Source organism: Vigna unguiculata, chromosome 1 (assembly GCF_037176805.1).
Source record: "Vigna unguiculata cultivar grain cowpea cultivar isolate G323 ecotype 2 chromosome 1, ASM3717680v1, whole genome shotgun sequence".
NCBI classification, from domain to species: Eukaryota; Viridiplantae; Streptophyta; class Magnoliopsida; order Fabales; family Fabaceae; genus Vigna; species Vigna unguiculata.
The window spans coordinates 2,242,710-2,262,048 of NC_140792.1; the positions used below are offsets into that span (position 1 = coordinate 2,242,710).

The 19,339-nt window shown below is 26.4% G+C and overlaps 2 protein-coding genes across 2 annotated transcripts; both read left to right on the top strand.

Moving 5' to 3' along the window:
• The first annotated feature begins 1,139 nt into the window (after positions 1-1,139).
• Positions 1,140-4,631, top strand: AAC2 (ADP/ATP carrier 2). Its single transcript, XM_028081761.2, has 4 exons — positions 1,140-1,279; positions 2,434-2,944; positions 3,153-3,524; positions 4,014-4,631. The coding sequence occupies exons 2-4, from the start codon at positions 2,444-2,446 to the stop codon at positions 4,308-4,310; spliced, it is 1,170 nt and encodes a 389-aa protein (XP_027937562.1). The 5' UTR covers positions 1,140-1,279; positions 2,434-2,443; the 3' UTR covers positions 4,311-4,631.
• Positions 4,632-13,866: 9,235 nt separating this feature from the next.
• On the top strand, positions 13,867-18,511 carry LOC114177597 (E3 ubiquitin-protein ligase BIG BROTHER-like). The gene is made up of 7 exons (XM_028063011.2): positions 13,867-14,634; positions 15,547-15,775; positions 16,033-16,067; positions 16,347-16,391; positions 17,206-17,333; positions 18,111-18,219; positions 18,297-18,511. Exons 1-7 carry the CDS (start codon positions 14,491-14,493, stop codon positions 18,345-18,347), a joined length of 741 nt encoding a protein of 246 aa, XP_027918812.1. The 5' UTR covers positions 13,867-14,490; the 3' UTR covers positions 18,348-18,511.
• The last annotated feature ends 828 nt before the right edge of the window (positions 18,512-19,339 follow it).

Sequence of the window (19,339 nt, forward strand, 5' to 3'; positions counted from 1 at the left end):
ATAGAATTACACTAACAAAATTACAATATGATTGATAATAAGTTAGAAAATAAAAAAATAATTATATAAAATATATCAAAAATAATATTTTACATGATGAAAGTAAACAACAAATAAAAATATTAAAAAATTAACAAATGTGTAACTTAGGAACAATTTGTGAGACTATTGAATGAAATCACACAAAGAGAAAATAAATGTATACTTAAGGATATGATAAGATGAAAAATATTTTAGAGATATAAGAAAACTTTTCAAATATTAACATATATATATATATATATATATATATATATATATATCAATGGTTGAGAAATATTGAAAATTGTTTTAGCGAAACAAAAAAGTCATTCAAATGGAATGAAAATTAATAATAACAAGTAAAAAATAAATTTTTTATATATTACTTAGTAAATGAAATGTTTATGCTATTAAACACTTAAATTGAGAGTTTTAAACTCTCGTGTGAAAGAAAAATATACAATAAATAACAATATTAAAAAATAATAAAAATATTCATATTTAAGACATAAATATTTAATCGACATACATCATTTGAACATAATTATATAAATGTTATGATCAAATGAAAAAACATAATGAAGATACGAATCAATTTCATGACAAACCAAATAATTAGAAGAAATAAATAATAAAAATAATATATATATATATATATATATATATATTACTTAATTAACTGTGATATTTTAATAATTTAAACAGAAAAAAATATAAAAAGAAAATAATATTATGATGAGTGTGGAGACTAAGACAAAATAAATATAAACATTTCATTCTCAACTAAAATAAATAGTCAGAAATTCCTGATATTTATATAGGTCGATATAAAATTTCTTGTCGATACAGAATTTCCTGTTAAAACCGAAACAAATTCGTACAGGATAATTTTATTTGTTATCTCAAAAAATGTTTAGTCCTACAATTAATTTAAATCAATTATTACAGATAATATATTTTGTCATAAAAGTATTGAATGTATAATTTTATTTATTTATTTTTAACTTTTATTGAATTGTCACTTTTGACTTTGGAAGTTTCTAGCAGCACCCATGTCTCTTTTGGACGGTGAATAGGGTCGGAATATGACCAACTTGAGGCGGGCCAACGAAAAAACGACACGTGTTCCATGTGCTTGCTTCCATCAGACTTAGGTCTTATAAAAACTCTACTATGTTATTTCTTGCTCCGTTCAAAGCACGCCGTGTTTCCCTCTCTCATCCTTTCGCATTCTCAATACCCTTTTGATTTGTGAAAGGTAAAATCTTCTCTTTTCCTTCCTCTATACTTTCTTTCGATCGGAAGTGTTTTTGGTTGTTCTTTTCTCGACGTGTTCTTCAGATCTTTTGCTGCATGCTGCATCTGCTGTCTTGTATTCATTTTTTCCCCATGATCTTTCATTTTTCAATTTTTCAACTTTGTACAGTTGGGTGTTTTTTTTTTTTTCTTCTGATGTTCTGTTGTTCGATCTGATCAGTTATTTCTTGTGTTTCGGCCATTGTTGTTTTCTTCATAAAATTGAAGCAGTGAGAGAGAGATCTGTGTTGGTTTGTTTTCACGTGACCTGATCACGAAGGCGCTTGATCTGTAAGCTGGCGCTGTTTGAGTAGGGTTTTAGATTTGTGATTAAGGTTTTAGTACACAGGTCTTTTCTTTTTCCTGTTTGATTGATGGGTCTTTTTTCTTTTCTTTAATGGTGCATGCGAGTTTATTGAATTTAGGACGACTTTTTATGTTTTATGGTCGGATATAAATCTGACGTATTGCATGGATCTACCTTGAACCCGTGATTTTTTCTTTCTTTTTTTCTTTTATCTGTCTTAGTGTCCTTTCTGGTTTTGGAAGTAGAATGTGGATCTGTTCTCAAAGGATATAGCTTTTTGAGATCTATGCCATCTGTACTCCCACAAAGGCAATTTTCTTCTTTTATTTTTTATTTTTTACTGGTTATGATTTTACTAATTTTAAAACATATCATGAATATACTGAAAAATTGTATTCCAAGTCAATTGCAGCGCATGTTTTACTTGACCTTTCCGCCTGAGAACCTCAGTCTGTAAAAATTATTTTTGCATGGCTAATCATTATTAACTAAATATACCGATCATCCCTATGTTTATTCTGATTATCACTGTGGTTGCGTTTTGCATGTCATGTTGGGGATGGACTTCGTCTACTATAGGTAGACTCAGTTGTTCGTTTTTTGATGAACATTTGGGTTTCCTGGTGTCTTCGGTTCTAAACTTTCCGTGTATACTTTTTGACCATCAAACATTCATTAAGTGATTTTTGATTAAATGTGGATTTTCATTAGTTAATGGTAGTGCTTATGGTCAATGCTTTTTCTTTATACCGTCATGTTCAGAGTGCTAAATTTACTAACTTCATTTAACATTGGACACTTATTTTCAGGAAAGCCACCATGGTTGATCAGGTCCAACACCCTTCAATCATGGACAAGGTTGCTGGTCAGCTCCATCTACGTTCGGGTTTTTCATCTGGTATTAAGAGTTATGATGGAGCCTTCCACCACCCTGCCATGTACCAAAGACCCTCTTTTGGGAACTACTCAAATGCTGCATTGCAGTATCCTGTGATGTCCTCATGCAAAACTACTATGGATTTGTCTGCTGCTGCAACAACAACTTCCCCTGTTTTTGCCGCAGCCCCAGCAGAGAAAGGCCATTTTCTTATTGACTTTCTCATGGGAGGTGTTTCTGCAGCTGTCTCAAAAACTGCTGCTGCTCCCATTGAGCGTGTTAAGCTTTTGATCCAGAACCAGGATGAGATGATCAAAACTGGAAGGCTTTCTGAGCCCTACAAGGGTATTGGTGATTGTTTTAAAAGAACAATGGCGGATGAGGGTGCTATTTCTCTATGGAGAGGAAACACTGCAAATGTCATCCGTTATTTCCCCACCCAGGTTAGTTATTTCGTAATTTTCGTTTGGACAAAATAGACACTGTCCTATAGAGATTTGATTGGTGTTGTTCTTCAATCAGCTTAGATCTTTACCATAGAAATTTATGTTGACATTTAACCTTGGATAAGTTTCAATTACGATTGAATAGCTTCAAAGTTGTTATATAATATTGTATGTGATACTGAATTCTCTGTTTGAATTCTATCAGGCTTTGAACTTTGCATTCAAGGACTATTTCAAGAGGCTATTCAACTTCAAGAAGGACAGAGATGGCTACTGGAAGTGGTTTGCTGGCAACTTGGCCTCTGGAGGTGCTGCTGGTGCATCATCCCTCTTTTTCGTTTACTCCCTTGACTATGCCCGTACCCGTCTTGCCAATGATGCTAAGGCTGCAAAGAAGGGAGGAGAGAGACAATTCAAGGGTCTTGTTGATGTCTACAGGAAGACATTGGCATCTGATGGTATTGCCGGTCTCTACCGTGGTTTTAACCTCTCATGTGTTGGAATCATCGTGTATCGTGGTCTGTATTTTGGATTGTACGATTCCGTGAAACCAGTTGTCCTCACTGGATCATTGCAGGTTGGTGTTCTGTCCTTATTACTGCTATTTGTCATATATGGTGTTGTGTTGCGTCGTAGTTACTTAGTGGTGATATGTGTTGTGTTGTGTCGTTAACCATGTTACCTGACATAACTGGATTGGGTGGGTTGTTTCATTTTAAGAGTAAATAAATACTTAACTTTGTTTCGTAATTATTTTTAACATAATTCACTCTGTGTACAATAAAGTTACCAAATAATCCTAGTTATTAAAGTGAAATGCTTTAGTCAGTCTATTTTTTAATTCAATGACTAGAAGGTCCTGTATTTTGAGTAAATATATTTTCTATGAACACCATCAAGTAACTTTAAAATGTCAAAATTCAGAATGAGATCTAATTTTAAGGATGAAAAACAAATATTACCATTTACATTTCAAATAATCAAGTTGTTCATGATCTACTTAATAATGTTCTTTGAAACTTTATTGTAGTGAAGTCTAATTCAATTTCCCTTGTATGGATTTCAGGATAGCTTTTTCGCCAGCTTTGCCCTTGGATGGCTCATCACCAATGGTGCAGGTCTTGCATCATACCCAATTGACACTGTGAGAAGAAGAATGATGATGACCTCTGGTGAAGCAGTGAAGTACAAGAATTCCTTGGATGCATTCCAACAAATCATCAAGAATGAGGGTGCCAAGTCCCTGTTCAAGGGTGCTGGTGCCAACATCCTCCGGGCTGTTGCAGGTGCTGGTGTGCTTGCTGGGTATGACAAGTTGCAGGTTCTTGTCTTCGGCAAGAAGTATGGTTCTGGTGGTGCCTAAGAGTTCCTCGGTGGTGCTCAAAGAGTCTTTTTCTTTTTTAGATGGCGATGAAAAATCTTTCGGTTCTGAGAGTTTAGACTAATTGCAGCCACAAATTTTGTTTAATAAATTTACTAGATGATGGGACATTGTCCCAGAAACCCTTTTTATATTTCATGGTGGAGATTTTACTTCAGAAAAAGAGTATGATTTATTTGAGTGGCGGGGAAAGAGGCTGTCACTTGGAATTCCATTTTCTTTATATGATTTTAAAATTTGTGATACATGTTCAAGGTTCTTTTTCAGAATAAAGTGCAGATGAAAGTTCTGCTTTCATGATTATTGATATTGGTGAAAAGTAAGCTCTTAGTTATACCAGTATTATTTGGATTCTGCATTTTACTTTTGCTTTTGCTATTTTATATTGTCATTTTAGTTACAAAAGTGTGGCAATTCATTACTAAATAAGTAGCATATTGCATCTTTCTTTGGGCAGGCGAATAAAGTAACTATTGGTATAATTGGTAACTTGAAAATTTTCTCAGAACAAACTGTTGAATATATTCTTGTGGGGTATGACTAAGGTGTATAATTGGTCCTTTTTGTTTGGTTCATTCATGTTTAGAAAATTGTAAGTAGAGTAGGCAAAATTAACCATGGTACTTTCTTAGTACCAAATCACGTGGTATCTCTTTAATCATTCTCTTTCCACAGTGCCAAATTTAATGTGATGAAACATTAGCATAGTACATTACAGACAATTAGCCTGCAAATTATCTGTTATACCATATTATATATATATATATATATATATATATATATATATATATATTGTCTATCTCTGTATATATATAAAATGAAATATAATCGGACCAAATAGGCTAAAAAAATATTATTTGATATTATTTTAAAAAATTGTATGCATTGTAACATCTATGGACAAAGATTATACTTGAAGATATCTCTTTTGTTATAACTAGTATACTGACCCGTGCATACGCACGAGACAAGTTATATTGTTATAAACGTTGTTATTAAAGTAATGAAATAGTAAATCTAAGTGATGCAATAATAATTTCTGTTTTAAATATAATAAACAGAATTGATATCACAATATAATATAGTTAATTGAGCGAACATTTTTTTATCTTTTTTATTTTAAATTTTTTTAGAATAATAATATAATTGCTATTATATTTATTTAACCATTAAAAATACTAATAATAATATTAATATAAATTATAAATTATAAAAATTTAAAAGATTAAAACTCTATTTAACAAAAGTATTTAGTATAATAAAATTTTCTATAATTAAGAAAAGCACACTTATAATAATAACACCATTATGAATAATAATAATAATAATAATAATAATAATAATAATAATAATAATAATAATAATAATAATAATAATAATAATAATAATAATAATAATAATAATAATAATAATGATACCAATAATAATAATAATTATTATTATGCTATAAATATTAATATTAATGCTAACACTAAGGCTAATGTCAACTATAATAATTTATAATTATATATAAAGATATACATTAACAACAAAACAAATAAAAATGACAAGTAATTGAAATAAGATCCCGTAGTAAATTAATTTAAGATGTGTGTCTAACTATAATAATAATAATAATAATAATAATAATAATAATAATAATAATAATAATAATAATAGTAATAATAATAACAATAACAATAATACCATTATAATAATATCTTATAGTGATAAAAATAATAATAATACAATAACTACATATATAAAGATATATACATTTGTTGTGTCCTCTTTTGTTTATATAATTTTATCCTCTTAATTATTATTTGTTAAATTAAAATAATTATTCATAATAAAAATTATTTGTCTATTTTATCATTTTATTAATTTTAGTAACTATTTTTATAATTCAAATAATTACACAAATATAAAAATAAAATGAACAACAAAACAAATAAAAAGTGCAAGTAATTGAGATATGATCACGTAGTAAATAAATGTAAAATGTGTATTTAACTATAATAATAATAATAACAATAATAATAATAGATAATAATAATAATACTAAAATAATATCGCGTAGTGAAAAAATAATAATAATACAACTACATATATGAAGAGATAAATAAATAAACAACAAAACAAATAAAAGAGTCAAATAACTAAAAGATGATTCATAGATAGTAAGTAAAAGTAAAATGTGTATGTAAACATAATAATAAAAACAATAATTAATAATAATAATAACTATTATAATAATTATAGTTCTAATTAATAATAATAATCTATAACAATATATAAAGAGATTATCTCTTTTGTGTCCACATTTCAAATACCAATTTTACCCTTTAAAATATAATTATTTATAAAAATTTTGAAAATTGACTCTTACTTTTACAAACTTTTTCATAAAATTGTTTATCCCTGCTCTTTTCTTTTTCTCTGTTTATCAATCGTTATTCTTTTATTTTTTATGATATATTTCTCTTTATTTTTAATAAATATAATTTTATTTTATATATTATAACTTAATAACATTACATTATTATCACTTACTATAATATCACGTATATTTAAAAAATGCGTATACACATGCGCAATAGTAATAATAATAATAATAATAGTAATATAATAATAAAAAAGTTGTAGTTAATAATAATAATAATAATAATAATACTTATAGTTAGTAGTAATACTAATCATAATAATTATAGTTAATAATAATAACAATAATAATTATTATTATAATTAGAGCTGATAATAATAATAATAATAACTATAATTAGAGTTATAATTGATAATAATAACAATAAAATAATAAATATCATGAAAATTAGGTTATATTGTTGTAAATGTTATTATCACAATTAAATGAATTTGTAAATTCAGTTTTAAATATAATAAATAAAATTAATATCACAATTTACAAAATAATTATAATTGTATATGACTCGTGCGTGTATCCACATTTTTTTATTTATTTCAAATACGTTTAGAATAATAATATAATTATAATTATATTTATTTAACCATTAAAATAATAATAATATTAATATAAATTATAAAAATTTTAAAAGATTAAAAATCTATTTAACAAAAGTATTTAGTATAATAACATTTTTTATAATTAAAAAAACACTTATACTAATAACATCACTATGAATAGTAATAATATTAATAATAAAAATAATAATGATACTAATAATAACAAACAAATGATAATGATAATAATAATAATAATAATAATAATAATAATAATAATAATAATAATAATGTTTATCTTATAAATATTAATGTCAATGTAAATACCAAGGCTAATGTTGACATACTAATAATCTATAATTACATATAAAGATATATACAACAACAACAAAACAACTAAGAAGAACAACTAATTGAGATATGATCTCGTAGTAAATAAAATTAAGATGTGTGTCTAACTATAATAATAATAATAATAATAATACCATTATAATAATAATATCTTGTAGTGATAATAACAATAATAATCATTATAATAATATCCCGTAGTGATAATAATAGTAATAATAGTAATAATAATACACTAACTAAATAGGTAAAGAGATACACATTTTTTATGTCCTTTTTTTGTTTTTACTTTTTTATCCTCTTAATTATTTATTAAATTTAAATAATTATTCATAATAAAAAATTATTTGTCAGTTTTATTATTCTACTAATTTTAGTAACTATTTGTTTTCAATTCAAAAAATACCAAGACATAGCGATAAAATGAATAACAAAACAAATATAAAGAGCAAGTAATTGTAATATGATCCCATAGTAAATAAAAATAAAATATGTGTCTAACTATAATAATAATAATAATAATACCACTATAATAATATCGCGTAATGATAAAAAAAAAATATTAATACTACTACTACTACTAATAATAACAATAATAATAATATTAATACAACTACATATATAAAGAGATAAACATCTTTGGTGTCCTTTTTATTTTATCAATTTTATCCTCTTAATTATTATATCCCAAGGGAAGGACTCTAACAGCTGTCGAATGAGACTTTCTTTTTAGTACCGGAGAATCAAGGAACGTAGGAAGTGAGATTTCAAACCTACCTCGCTACGCTTTCTTGCTGCTTTTGAATATTTTAAATTTAAATAATTATTTATAATAAAAAAATTATTTTTCAGTTTTATTTTTTTACTAATTTTAGTAACTATTTTTTTTTTAAATTGAAATAATTGTTCAAATGGAAAGATAAATGAACAACAAAACAAATAAAAATGATAAGTAATTGAAACATGATTCCTACATAGTAAGTAAAAGTAAAATGTCTAGGGATGTCAAAAAAATATGTACCCGCAGGTATCCGCAACCGTAAGAAACGAATATTAAAAATGGATACCCACGGGTACGGATATTTTTGATACTTGCATGTTAACCGGGCGGGTACGAGTATCATAGTATCCGTACCCGTGGATACCCGTACCTACTAAACTTTAATTCATAAAAATACCCATATATATATATATATATATATATATATATATATATATATATATATATATATTAGTAAAAAACATTGTGACCTAATTTTTTATAAGTTGCACATCTTGTCTTTTCTTCTATCTTCATTTTTCCAACTTCAAGTATTGGTACATTGTCTTCTTCTAGGTACACCCCTTGACATTATTCTCTTTCCTTTCTTTGAAATTGGGCATATACATCAAACCTTATATAGACAGTGTATGGTATGTTTGTTGTCAAATGATGGAATCAAAATAAGAATACTTAACACGTGGCAATTGAATTTTATTATTTGGGAGAAAGTGAGTTGATTGATCAAAGCACTAATTAAAGAATTTTCATTGTGTTGAAGGTCACTTTATATTTATTTTTATAATTATTTGGACTTGTATGAACTTGAGTTTATTTGAATTTTATATTTAAAATTTATGACAGTGATGTATTTTATTTTATTTCAATTTATGATTAAATATTTTTTTCTTAAATAATTTTATAAATATCCGCGGATATCCGTGGTTACCCGCGGATATCCGTGGTTACCCGCGGATATGAAAAAAAATAAGTGGGTACCTGACAGATATGGATACGGATACACGACAGATATTTATCCAGCATGTAGGGTATGGGGGAACTACTACCCGTACCCTACCCGACCTGTTGACATCCCTAAAAATGTGTATCTAACAACAATAATAAAAATAATAATAATAATAACTATTATAATAATTATAGTTCTTAATAATAATAATAGTAATATAATAATATTAGTACTATAATAATAGAAATAATTATAATTAATAATAATGATAATAATATTTATAGTTATTAGTAATAATGATTATTAATTATAGTTGATAATAATAACCCGTGATGGATCTTGACCAATAATTTTGGAGGAGTCAAAATAATTTATAGTAAAAGATTTTGAACTCATCAATAATTTATTCGGAATAAAAATCTTCAGTTATTCATTTTTGAATGTAAATAACCATATTGCATTCAAGAAATTCATCTTTCATCTTATTCCGAATTTTGTTTTGATAATCTTCGTTGTAGAAAATGAAACATTAAGAGTTAAATAAAATGAATTAGAAAATCAATCAAGTAAAATATCTTTAATTTGTTTGTTTTTGTCAAAGATTGACATAATTCAATAATGGTTGACAAATCCTTCAAATTTGAATGAGTATGAACATCAACAATGAAATATTAGAGTGAAATTTTAAACTAATCATATATTTATCAATATACCTTCTTTTTAAGTTTAAGACAAAAAAAAATAATTTATCATAATCTAATAAAAATTGAGATGTAATTACTAACAAAAATATATAATAGTAATAATATTATATATTACAAGTAAGAGTAATAACTTTACTACTAATAATGTTAATAATACTAATAGTAATAATATATAATAGTAACATATAATAATAATAACTATTATTATTATTATTATACTAATATTTGTTATAATTTTACTACTATCACTATAAATAATATTTATAATAATATATTATTAATAATTTGAAATATTAATACTTATAAAAATAATACAAATAATAATATATTTATAATTAATATTATAGTTGAAATCATATAGTAAAAAACGTTGAACTCATCAATAATTTATTCGGAATAAAAATCTCCAATTATTCCTTTTTGAATGTAAATAACCATATTGCGTTCAAGAAATTCATCTTTCATCTTATTCCGATTTTTGTTTTGATAATCTTCTTTGTAGAAAATGAAACATAAAAGTTAAATAAAATAAATCAGACAATTAATCAAGTAAAACATCTTTAATTTGTTTGTTTTTGTCAAAGATTGACATAATTCAATAATGACGGACAAATCCTTCAAATTTGAATGAGTATGAACAGCAACAATGAAATATTAGAGTGAAATTTTAAACTAATCATATATTTATCAATATACCTTTTTTTTTAAGTTTAAGACAAAAAAATAATTTATCATAATCTAATAAAAATTGAGATGTAATTACTAACAAAAATATATAATAGTAATAATATTATATATTACAAATAACAATAATAACTTTACTACTAATAATGTTAATAATACTAATAGTAATAATATATAATAGTAACATATAATAATAATAACTATTATTATTATTATTATTATTATAATACTAATAATTGTTATAATTTTACTACTATCACTATAAATAATATTTATAATAATATATTATTAATAATTTGAAATATTAATACTTATAAAAATAATACAAATAATAATATATTTATAATTAATATTATAGTTGAAATCATATAGTAAAAAACTTTGAACTCATCAATAATTTATTCGGAATAAAAATCTCCAATTATTCCTTTTTGAATGTAAATAACCATATTGCGTTCAAGAAATTCATCTTTCATCTTATTCCGATTTTTGTTTTGATAATCTTCGTTGTAGAAAATGAAACATAAAAGTTAAATAAAATAAATCAGACAATTAATCAAGTAAAACATCTTTAATTTGTTTGTTTTTGTCAAAGATTGACATAATTTAATAATGACCGACAAATCCTTCAAATTTGAATGAGTATGAACATCAACAATGAAATATTAGAGTGAAATTTTAAACTAATCATATATTTATCAATATACCTTTTTTTTTAAGTTTAAGACAAAAAAATAATTTATCATAATCTAATAAAAATTGAGATGTAATTACTAACAAAAATATATAATAGTAATAATATTATATATTACAAATAACAGTAATAACTTTACTACTAATAATGTTAATAATAATAATAGTAATAATATATAATAGTAACATATAATAATAATAATAATAATAATAATTATTATTATTATTATTATAATACTAATATTTGTTATAATTTTACTACTATCACTATAAATAATATTTATAATAATATATTATTAATAATTTGAAATATTAATACTTATAAAAATAATACAAATAATAATATATTTATAATTAATATTATAGTTGAAATCATATAGTAAAAAACGTTGAACTCATCAATAATTTATTCGGAATAAAAATCTCCAATTATTCCTTTTTGAATGTAAATAACCATATTGCGTTCAAGAAATTCATCTTTCATTTTATTCCGATTTTTGTTTTGATAATCTTCATTGTAGAAAATGAAACATAAGAGTTAAATAAAATAAATTAGACAATTAATCAAATAAAACATCTTTAATTTGTTTGTTTTTGTCAAAGATTGACATAATTCAATAAAGGTCGACAAATCCTTCAAATTTGAATGGGTATGAATATCAACAATGAAATGTTGGAGTAAAATTTTAAACTAATCATATATTTATCAATATACGTATTTTTTTTTTAAGTTTAAGACAAAAAAAATAATTTATCATAATCTAATAAAAATTGAGATGTAATTACTAACAAAAATATATAATAATAATATTATATATTACCAATAAGAATAACAACTTTACTACTAATAATATAATGTTAATAATACTAATAGGAATAATATATAATAGTAACATATAATAATAATACTAAAATTTTTTATAATTTTACTACTATCACTATAAATAATATTATTAATAATTAGAAATATTAATACTTATAAAAGTAATACAAATAATAATATTATTTATAATTAATATTATAAATGAAATCATAAATAAATGAAAAAAATAAAAACAAATTGACTTTTGTAGGATTTGAACCCGGATCCTTTTGTATCAGAGTTTTAAAATGACGAAAAAACTAATTTTTATGACACGTGTCAATAAAAGAAAATAAATATTATAGTAATTTTGGTAGTATTTTTTTTTTCAATATGTAATAGATTATCTGGTAGCAACTGTCTTTTGAAGACTTGTAAAAGATCCTGCAAGCATGAAAAACATAACTGAGCTAACTATCTGTTTGCTTTCATATTTTTATATTCAATTTTTTAGATATTTTGAGTTATATAAGATCTTTCTAGTTATGTATTGGGAGAGGCTACAAATCTGAAGAGCTCACAGTGTAAAATAATATTTGAGATAAATGATCTGAAAATTAAGTAAACAAATACTTTAGCTTTTAGTCCAAAGTAATTTTCAACAATATTTGCTGTAAAATTATTTTCAGTGGAAGTTTAAGTTCTTCAACAATCCAAGTTAATTTTGTGTTGAAATAAATTAATGTAAGAATTGTTTGTCATTTTCTTTCTTCTGTTACTCTCTCCATTTAAAATTATGTTTAAAAGAATAAAAAAAATTTAAGTGTAAACAATTTTCAAAACTTAATTCAGTATCATTTTTTTAAGCTAACACATTGGATATGATATTTATCTTTGGTTTATATGTTTTTTTTATATATAAATAAGGAAAACAATTTTTTTTCTTTATTTTTTATTATGATGTTGTAGTGAAGTATCTTTCAATAATTACTCTGTACCTAACAAATTAATTGACTGTTTTCAATAAAATTCTTCTTTTCTAATGTATTTTCTTTATGAAAATCCAATTGAAACTTTACCTAAAAAAAGTAAAACTTAGTTTCATCCTAACTCGACCTGATATTGCCTTTTCAATATAGATAATTAACTCACCAAATAAAAATCATATTGAAATTGAAACAAAAACATTTTAAAATATTTTATGAGTTTTCTTATAGTGGGTATATTAATTATCTTGTGACAAATGATTTTGATAACATAATGAGAATATCTTTCTACTAGGATTCTTTTCTGTCTTGTGATCTTATAAAAAAATCATCAATTATTTGTGACAATCATTCTTAAACTTATCAAACCTTATTTGTGACACCTTCATGTTTTTAAGGTTTTTCTTTTAGTTTTATTTTCAATTCCAAAGCTTTAAATTGATTCAATTCCTAATCCTTACCTTCCAAAATTTGTGTTTCAATTTTATATGGAATCATATTAAAGTGAGTGAACAAAAGTGACTTGGATCAACCAGATCACAAGTTTAGAAAAATATTATTCTTTTTGTTAAATATACAATTTTCAAACAATGTTTCTAAGTATCTTTATCATCTTCATTTCAAACTAGGAAACTCCATTGAATCTAAGAAGAAACAAATCACACATTGAAGCCGAACCAGTTTGGAATAGTTAATGCTTTACATAGCTAGCTGCCACTTTAATGATCCACAATTTCTGCTTTTGCTTAACTTTGACCAGCTTTTCAAGCTCTCACCTAAATTTGTGTTTCCAAATACTATTTTCTCAGCAAAAGCAAGAACAATTCCTTGCTTGCAACCAAGGTCTTCTCTGGTTCCTGGATCTTGTAACATTGAGTCAGACATTCTGATATTCAATGTTTGAGATTGTCTGTAATAATGGAAAACTATTTGTTTTAAATATGTCTTTGATAAGATAATATTTTATTATTATTATTTCTCACTCTTCTTTCTCTTTTCTTTTTCTGCGTTTTCTTAACCCTCCAATTCAGTTCTCTTCTGGCTTCTCTAATTCTGTTCCAAGGTCAGTTCTTGCACCCAAACATCTCTTTGCCTCTCAATAATCTCGCCCAAACGCGATTCTAGCTATCGCCATTATCCTTTCTTCTCTCCCTTTATTGAAAGGTTGTGTAAATTTGTGGTGAGAGGTTGTTATTGGTGATGTGTGATTAAGGTGTGTTTGTCAGAGTGAGGTGGTGATTGCATTGAATCTTCAAAATGAATGATGGTAGGCAAATGGGGGTGCAGTATGTAGATACTGGGTTTCCCTATACTGTTTCTGAAAGCTTCATGGATTTCTTCCAATGCCTCACCACGCACTTGCCTGTCAATTATGCTCACGCTGGCTCAGTGCTCGATCAGGTTTTGTTTTCACTGCTTCTGAATTTTTGTTGTTGAACATAACTTTTCTAGAGAAGAATTCATGATATTAGTCTGGTTTGGAGGTTTTAGGTGCATAATATTCAATGAATTGGGAATTGTTTTTGCAAGGATTCATTCATTTTTTTTCTTGTCCCGTATCGCACACTGGTTTTGTTGGGTTGGGAATAACATCTCCCTCTACTAATGATATGTTTGAAACATAGAACATTGAATCAACACTTGAAAATAAGTTAGACCTAAACTCAACTTTTGATATTATTTAAGCTGATACTACTTGTGGCTGTTGGAGTTATTGAGTTGCGTGCTGTGGATTATTATCATAGCAGTGAAAGATGTTCGTTCTTGTAAACTTTACGCTTGGAGTGTGTTGCAGATCACCCACAGATAAATAATATTAACAAAATAAGACTGAGTTTGATTTAAATCCCAATCCTGATACTAATGTAACCATAAGAATGAAACAAAAAGAGTATATTTCTAATGGGGCTATATAGATCAAGTAGTAGTACAATGTTACAGTGAAAGTGTCACAAGAACGCCTCCCTTTAATCCATTTGTACCTTCAATGTGAAATTGGTCTTTTTCTTTTTGACATTAGTCTTATTTGTTAGTATATTGAACCTCTCCTATTTGAATTGTCATCTTTTCCTATTTGGTTAAGGGTCTTATCAATGTACTATAAATAATTGATCAAGAAAATTCTTATTGAAATTGACATTGTAAATATGTTGAAAATTATAATTAAAAACGCATTAATGACATGTTTTTAGGAGAATTTTCTATTTTAAATTCTGGGCTGTACTGGTTAGCATGTGTCTTTACACAATTTTGTATGCCTTTTATCAATTAAACACCGATAATAACATGTCTGGTCCTATAATGTCTGTCCAGGAAAGTATCTACTGGACAATGAACATGAACCCTTACAAGTTTGGATTGTCTGGCCCTGTAACTACATGCTATTATGGTTCTTACGAGATAAATGATCATTTTCCAAGAATGGAGATGGATAGGGGAAAGTGGGAATACCCTTCAACAATAGTCGTGGATGAACCAACTCCAATTGAATCTCCATCTGGAAGAGATGGAGTCACAAGCATGCAGACAATCCCGGAAGAATGTTAGTTGAAACTGTATTTTCTTTTGTAGCCTACGGTAACATACAATTGCAGTTTTTTGTTTTTGGGATCGAAGACACATTTACAACTATTTAATAGTGTCATGTCGGTATCAAATTGTTGCCTGTGTTGTGAAAAGTGTTGGAAAAGCATAGACAAGAGCTCTTTATTTTCTTTGAATACTTAGATATCTTATGGTTATATTTAGGATGGTAGGTTTCTTACAATAATTTGTTAACCTCTTAAGCTTGTTTTTCAGGCAGTCCAAATCATCAAGAATCCAGTAGTAACGAGGTAGGAGGCTTTATTTTTAAGAAGGTCTATTTGAATGTCTCAAACTTAATTCTTGGTTTAACATGTATCCTCCATATTTCTACCAAATAGACTATAGCAGGGTGTGCTTGCATCAAAGTTGTTCTTCTGATTCACTGAAACTAGTTTTCTTTCTTAAAAAATGCAAAATATGATTTCTGAAATGATCATTGAATTGCATGAACTGATTTCATGTAATAACTGCATTATTTTGGTATACGAAGGTGGCAATAAGGTTCCAATCCATTATTTGCGATGTAGGTCATGTGGCAAGACAACATTGATCCAGATAATATGACATATGAGGTGAGATGCACTGCTAAATCTATATACTATATGCTCAAGCGTTATATCGGGTTCAGAAATATCTTACTAAGAAAAGCAGTTAATATTTTGAAATGTTAAGGCAGAAGACGAGACAAATTTGACATGTATCTGTCACAGTAAAAAATGTGTTTCTGTACTTGGTTATTTCTACTTTGTTTTTGGTATAGCTAATTCATTTTCATGCGATCTTTTGATGTGAGGCAATAGGGACAGTGAAGTTATCATCTATTTTATATAGTTGACCTCTGATTGGTTATCTTTTACCATTTTGTATTGATGTCTTAAACATTGGTTGTTGTAAAAAACTCTTCTTTCCCAGTTCAACAAGAAAATGCGATTACAAGAAACATCAAGCAATAAACAAAAAATAGGTATTACCTAATATTTGTAGACAACAACAATCTATTCTTGTGACATTCATCTCTTCTTGTTGTTCATTCATAGAATTCACAATACAATTTATAGACTTATTTTTTATCATTGTACTCAAAACGACTATAAATAACAACGACTAATACATTAACTACCCACAACGACTAATTCATTAACTACTGTTAAGACTCTTACGGCTAATTCATTTAAGTTTATTCTAAATCCAATAATATTTAGAATGTTTGAATTGTAGAAAGAGCCTATTCCAAGTACAGGCATGTTTTCCTTAGTTGAATTGGCAATTATTAACAAATTTTAATATTTTGACCTTCAATTATATTGTGTAATGTTGGGTAGTAGTACTAGAAGACTTTTGAAACCTTAAGGTTTTGTTGGCCAAAAATACTATCTAATGTGGCAGGAACTACTGGACCTGGGTGAGGCAGTGGGAACTCATAATCGTGGTCTTTCCCAAGAACTTATTGACACACTTCCAACCTCAAAGTACAATTTTGGGAGCTTATTTAGAAGAAAAAATTCTGCGAAAAGGTAACATTTTGTTGTGCTTCATACTCTTGTTTTTTTGTTGGAATATTAAACCGTTTAAGAGACTGAGGAGAATATAGGCGGATAATGAAAATTAGAATATTTAACTTAATGTTTAAGCACATCTAATCCATGTTAGATTATGAATCAAACAAGATCAATCACAAAAAGGCAATAAACTCCATTGAGTAGTTCCCAATACCCCTAAGGAATAGAATACAGAAGCGTACTTGATAATTGAGAACAATTGATGAAAGATTGGTACATGATCTTCCAACCGTAAAAGAGCACCTGAAGGTTCTTTCTTGATTTACTCTTCTGATGGGAAGAAAAGAAAAGAACATGAATAATACATCTTGTGCTCACAGATGGGGGACCATAACCCATTATAGAAATTCTATCAGTTACTTAATTTCAATATTTATAATTTGCCCCCTTTATCACATTAGAATATTGTTCGTATCTACATATTTAATATATCAAGATATATATATATATATATATATATATATATATATATATATATATATATATATATATATATATATATATATATGACCCAAATTGCTAACTATCCATGTACCGACTAAGGGAACTAGTAACATTTATTTTCACTGTTTAAGGAATTATAAGAAAAAACATTATGATTCCGTATTATTTTTAATTTATGCAGGACCCAAAACAAGATATATGAAATGCAATTGCTTTTCTTGTTGTGTGTCTATTCTCTCCTTCTTGCGTGTTCAATATTTTGCCTTGATCTAAATGCTTGGAAAATAGGTGTGTGATTTGTCAGATGTCTTATAGAAGAGGTGACCAGCAAATAAAATTGCCATGCAGCCATGTTTACCACAGTGAATGCATAACAAGATGGCTTAACATTAACAAGGTCGGAGTTAATATGTTATTCTGAATTTTATGCCTTGTCTCTTTGTCAGCATCTCATTTTACCTTGTGTTTTTTCAGAAGTGCCCAGTTTGTAACATTGAGGTATTTGGTGAGGATTCATCTAATTAGCATCAACATGGAAAAAAAAAAGATACAGAAGCAAATTCATTTTCCTTCTTGCTCCATTAATATTTTCCCTTATTTCATCCAGCTCTTTTTCCAATCTTAATTGTTTACAGTTTGATACTAGAAACATTGAATGGTAATATATTATATTGGTTAATTTAGTTTCATTTTCGTGCTTCTTCTCTTATTTGAGCTCCTAACTTTGTGATCATAGTATAAGAATGTTGAAAAGAAACCTGTGCATTTGATCAGCATTTGAAAAAAAAAAAGTAAAATCATCTGAATGGTTGTAGTGAAAAATGAATGAGAAGAGGAGGTCATTTGAACGAATATGGTAATGTTGTAAGTTGATTAAAGTGAGAAACAAATGGTGTTTAAATAATTCACACGAATGGTTGACATTAAAATTAATTAAAGCAAATATATGATGCATTATATTTTATGTTACAAATTATATGTATTAAAGTTCCTAAATATAGTTTTGAGTAAATTACAGGGTATTGCTTTGTTTTAGGGAATACCATGTCCGCAATTACTTTATCATTCGGTCTGCAAAATCCCTCCGAAATCTATAATGATGTAACAGTACCCCCTCTTTGTTTCTTTGGGAAAACTTTTTAAGGGAAAGAGTTGTTTGACTTTGACTACCATTTGATAATTTTTTTAGGGATAAAATATAAAATTTAATTTTTATAGTTTTAAAAGAAAGATAAAATAAATAGTAATGAGGGATAATGTCAAATGATAATAAAAAAAAAGAGGCGTAAAAATATTAGTGTCCTTTATGTTAAATCCGTTATTTCATATGCAAATGCTTGTTTAATATTATTTTTTTGTTTCGAGTTTATTTCGTATGCAAATACTTGTTTAATATTATTTTTTGTTTTGAGTCGTAACTAAAATAAATGTGGAAATAGTATCTCCCATGTTTGATTTTAACGAAAACATAGAAGGAACAGCTCATAACGTTCGAAGGAGATATATGTGAATAACTT

Coding starts and splice junctions, on each gene's coding strand:
- AAC2 (XM_028081761.2), top strand. CDS start 2,444: ATGGTTGATCAGGTCCAACACCCTTCAATCATGGACAAGGTTGCTGGT. Junction 2,945..3,152: donor TCCGTTATTTCCCCACCCAG/GTTAGTTATTTC, acceptor GAATTCTATCAG/GCTTTGAACTTTGCATTCAA. Junction 3,525..4,013: donor TCCTCACTGGATCATTGCAG/GTTGGTGTTCTG, acceptor TATGGATTTCAG/GATAGCTTTTTCGCCAGCTT.
- LOC114177597 (XM_028063011.2), top strand. CDS start 14,491: ATGAATGATGGTAGGCAAATGGGGGTGCAGTATGTAGATACTGGGTTT. Junction 16,392..17,205: donor CAGATAATATGACATATGAG/GTGAGATGCACT, acceptor CTAATGTGGCAG/GAACTACTGGACCTGGGTGA. Junction 18,220..18,296: donor GATGGCTTAACATTAACAAG/GTCGGAGTTAAT, acceptor GTGTTTTTTCAG/AAGTGCCCAGTTTGTAACAT.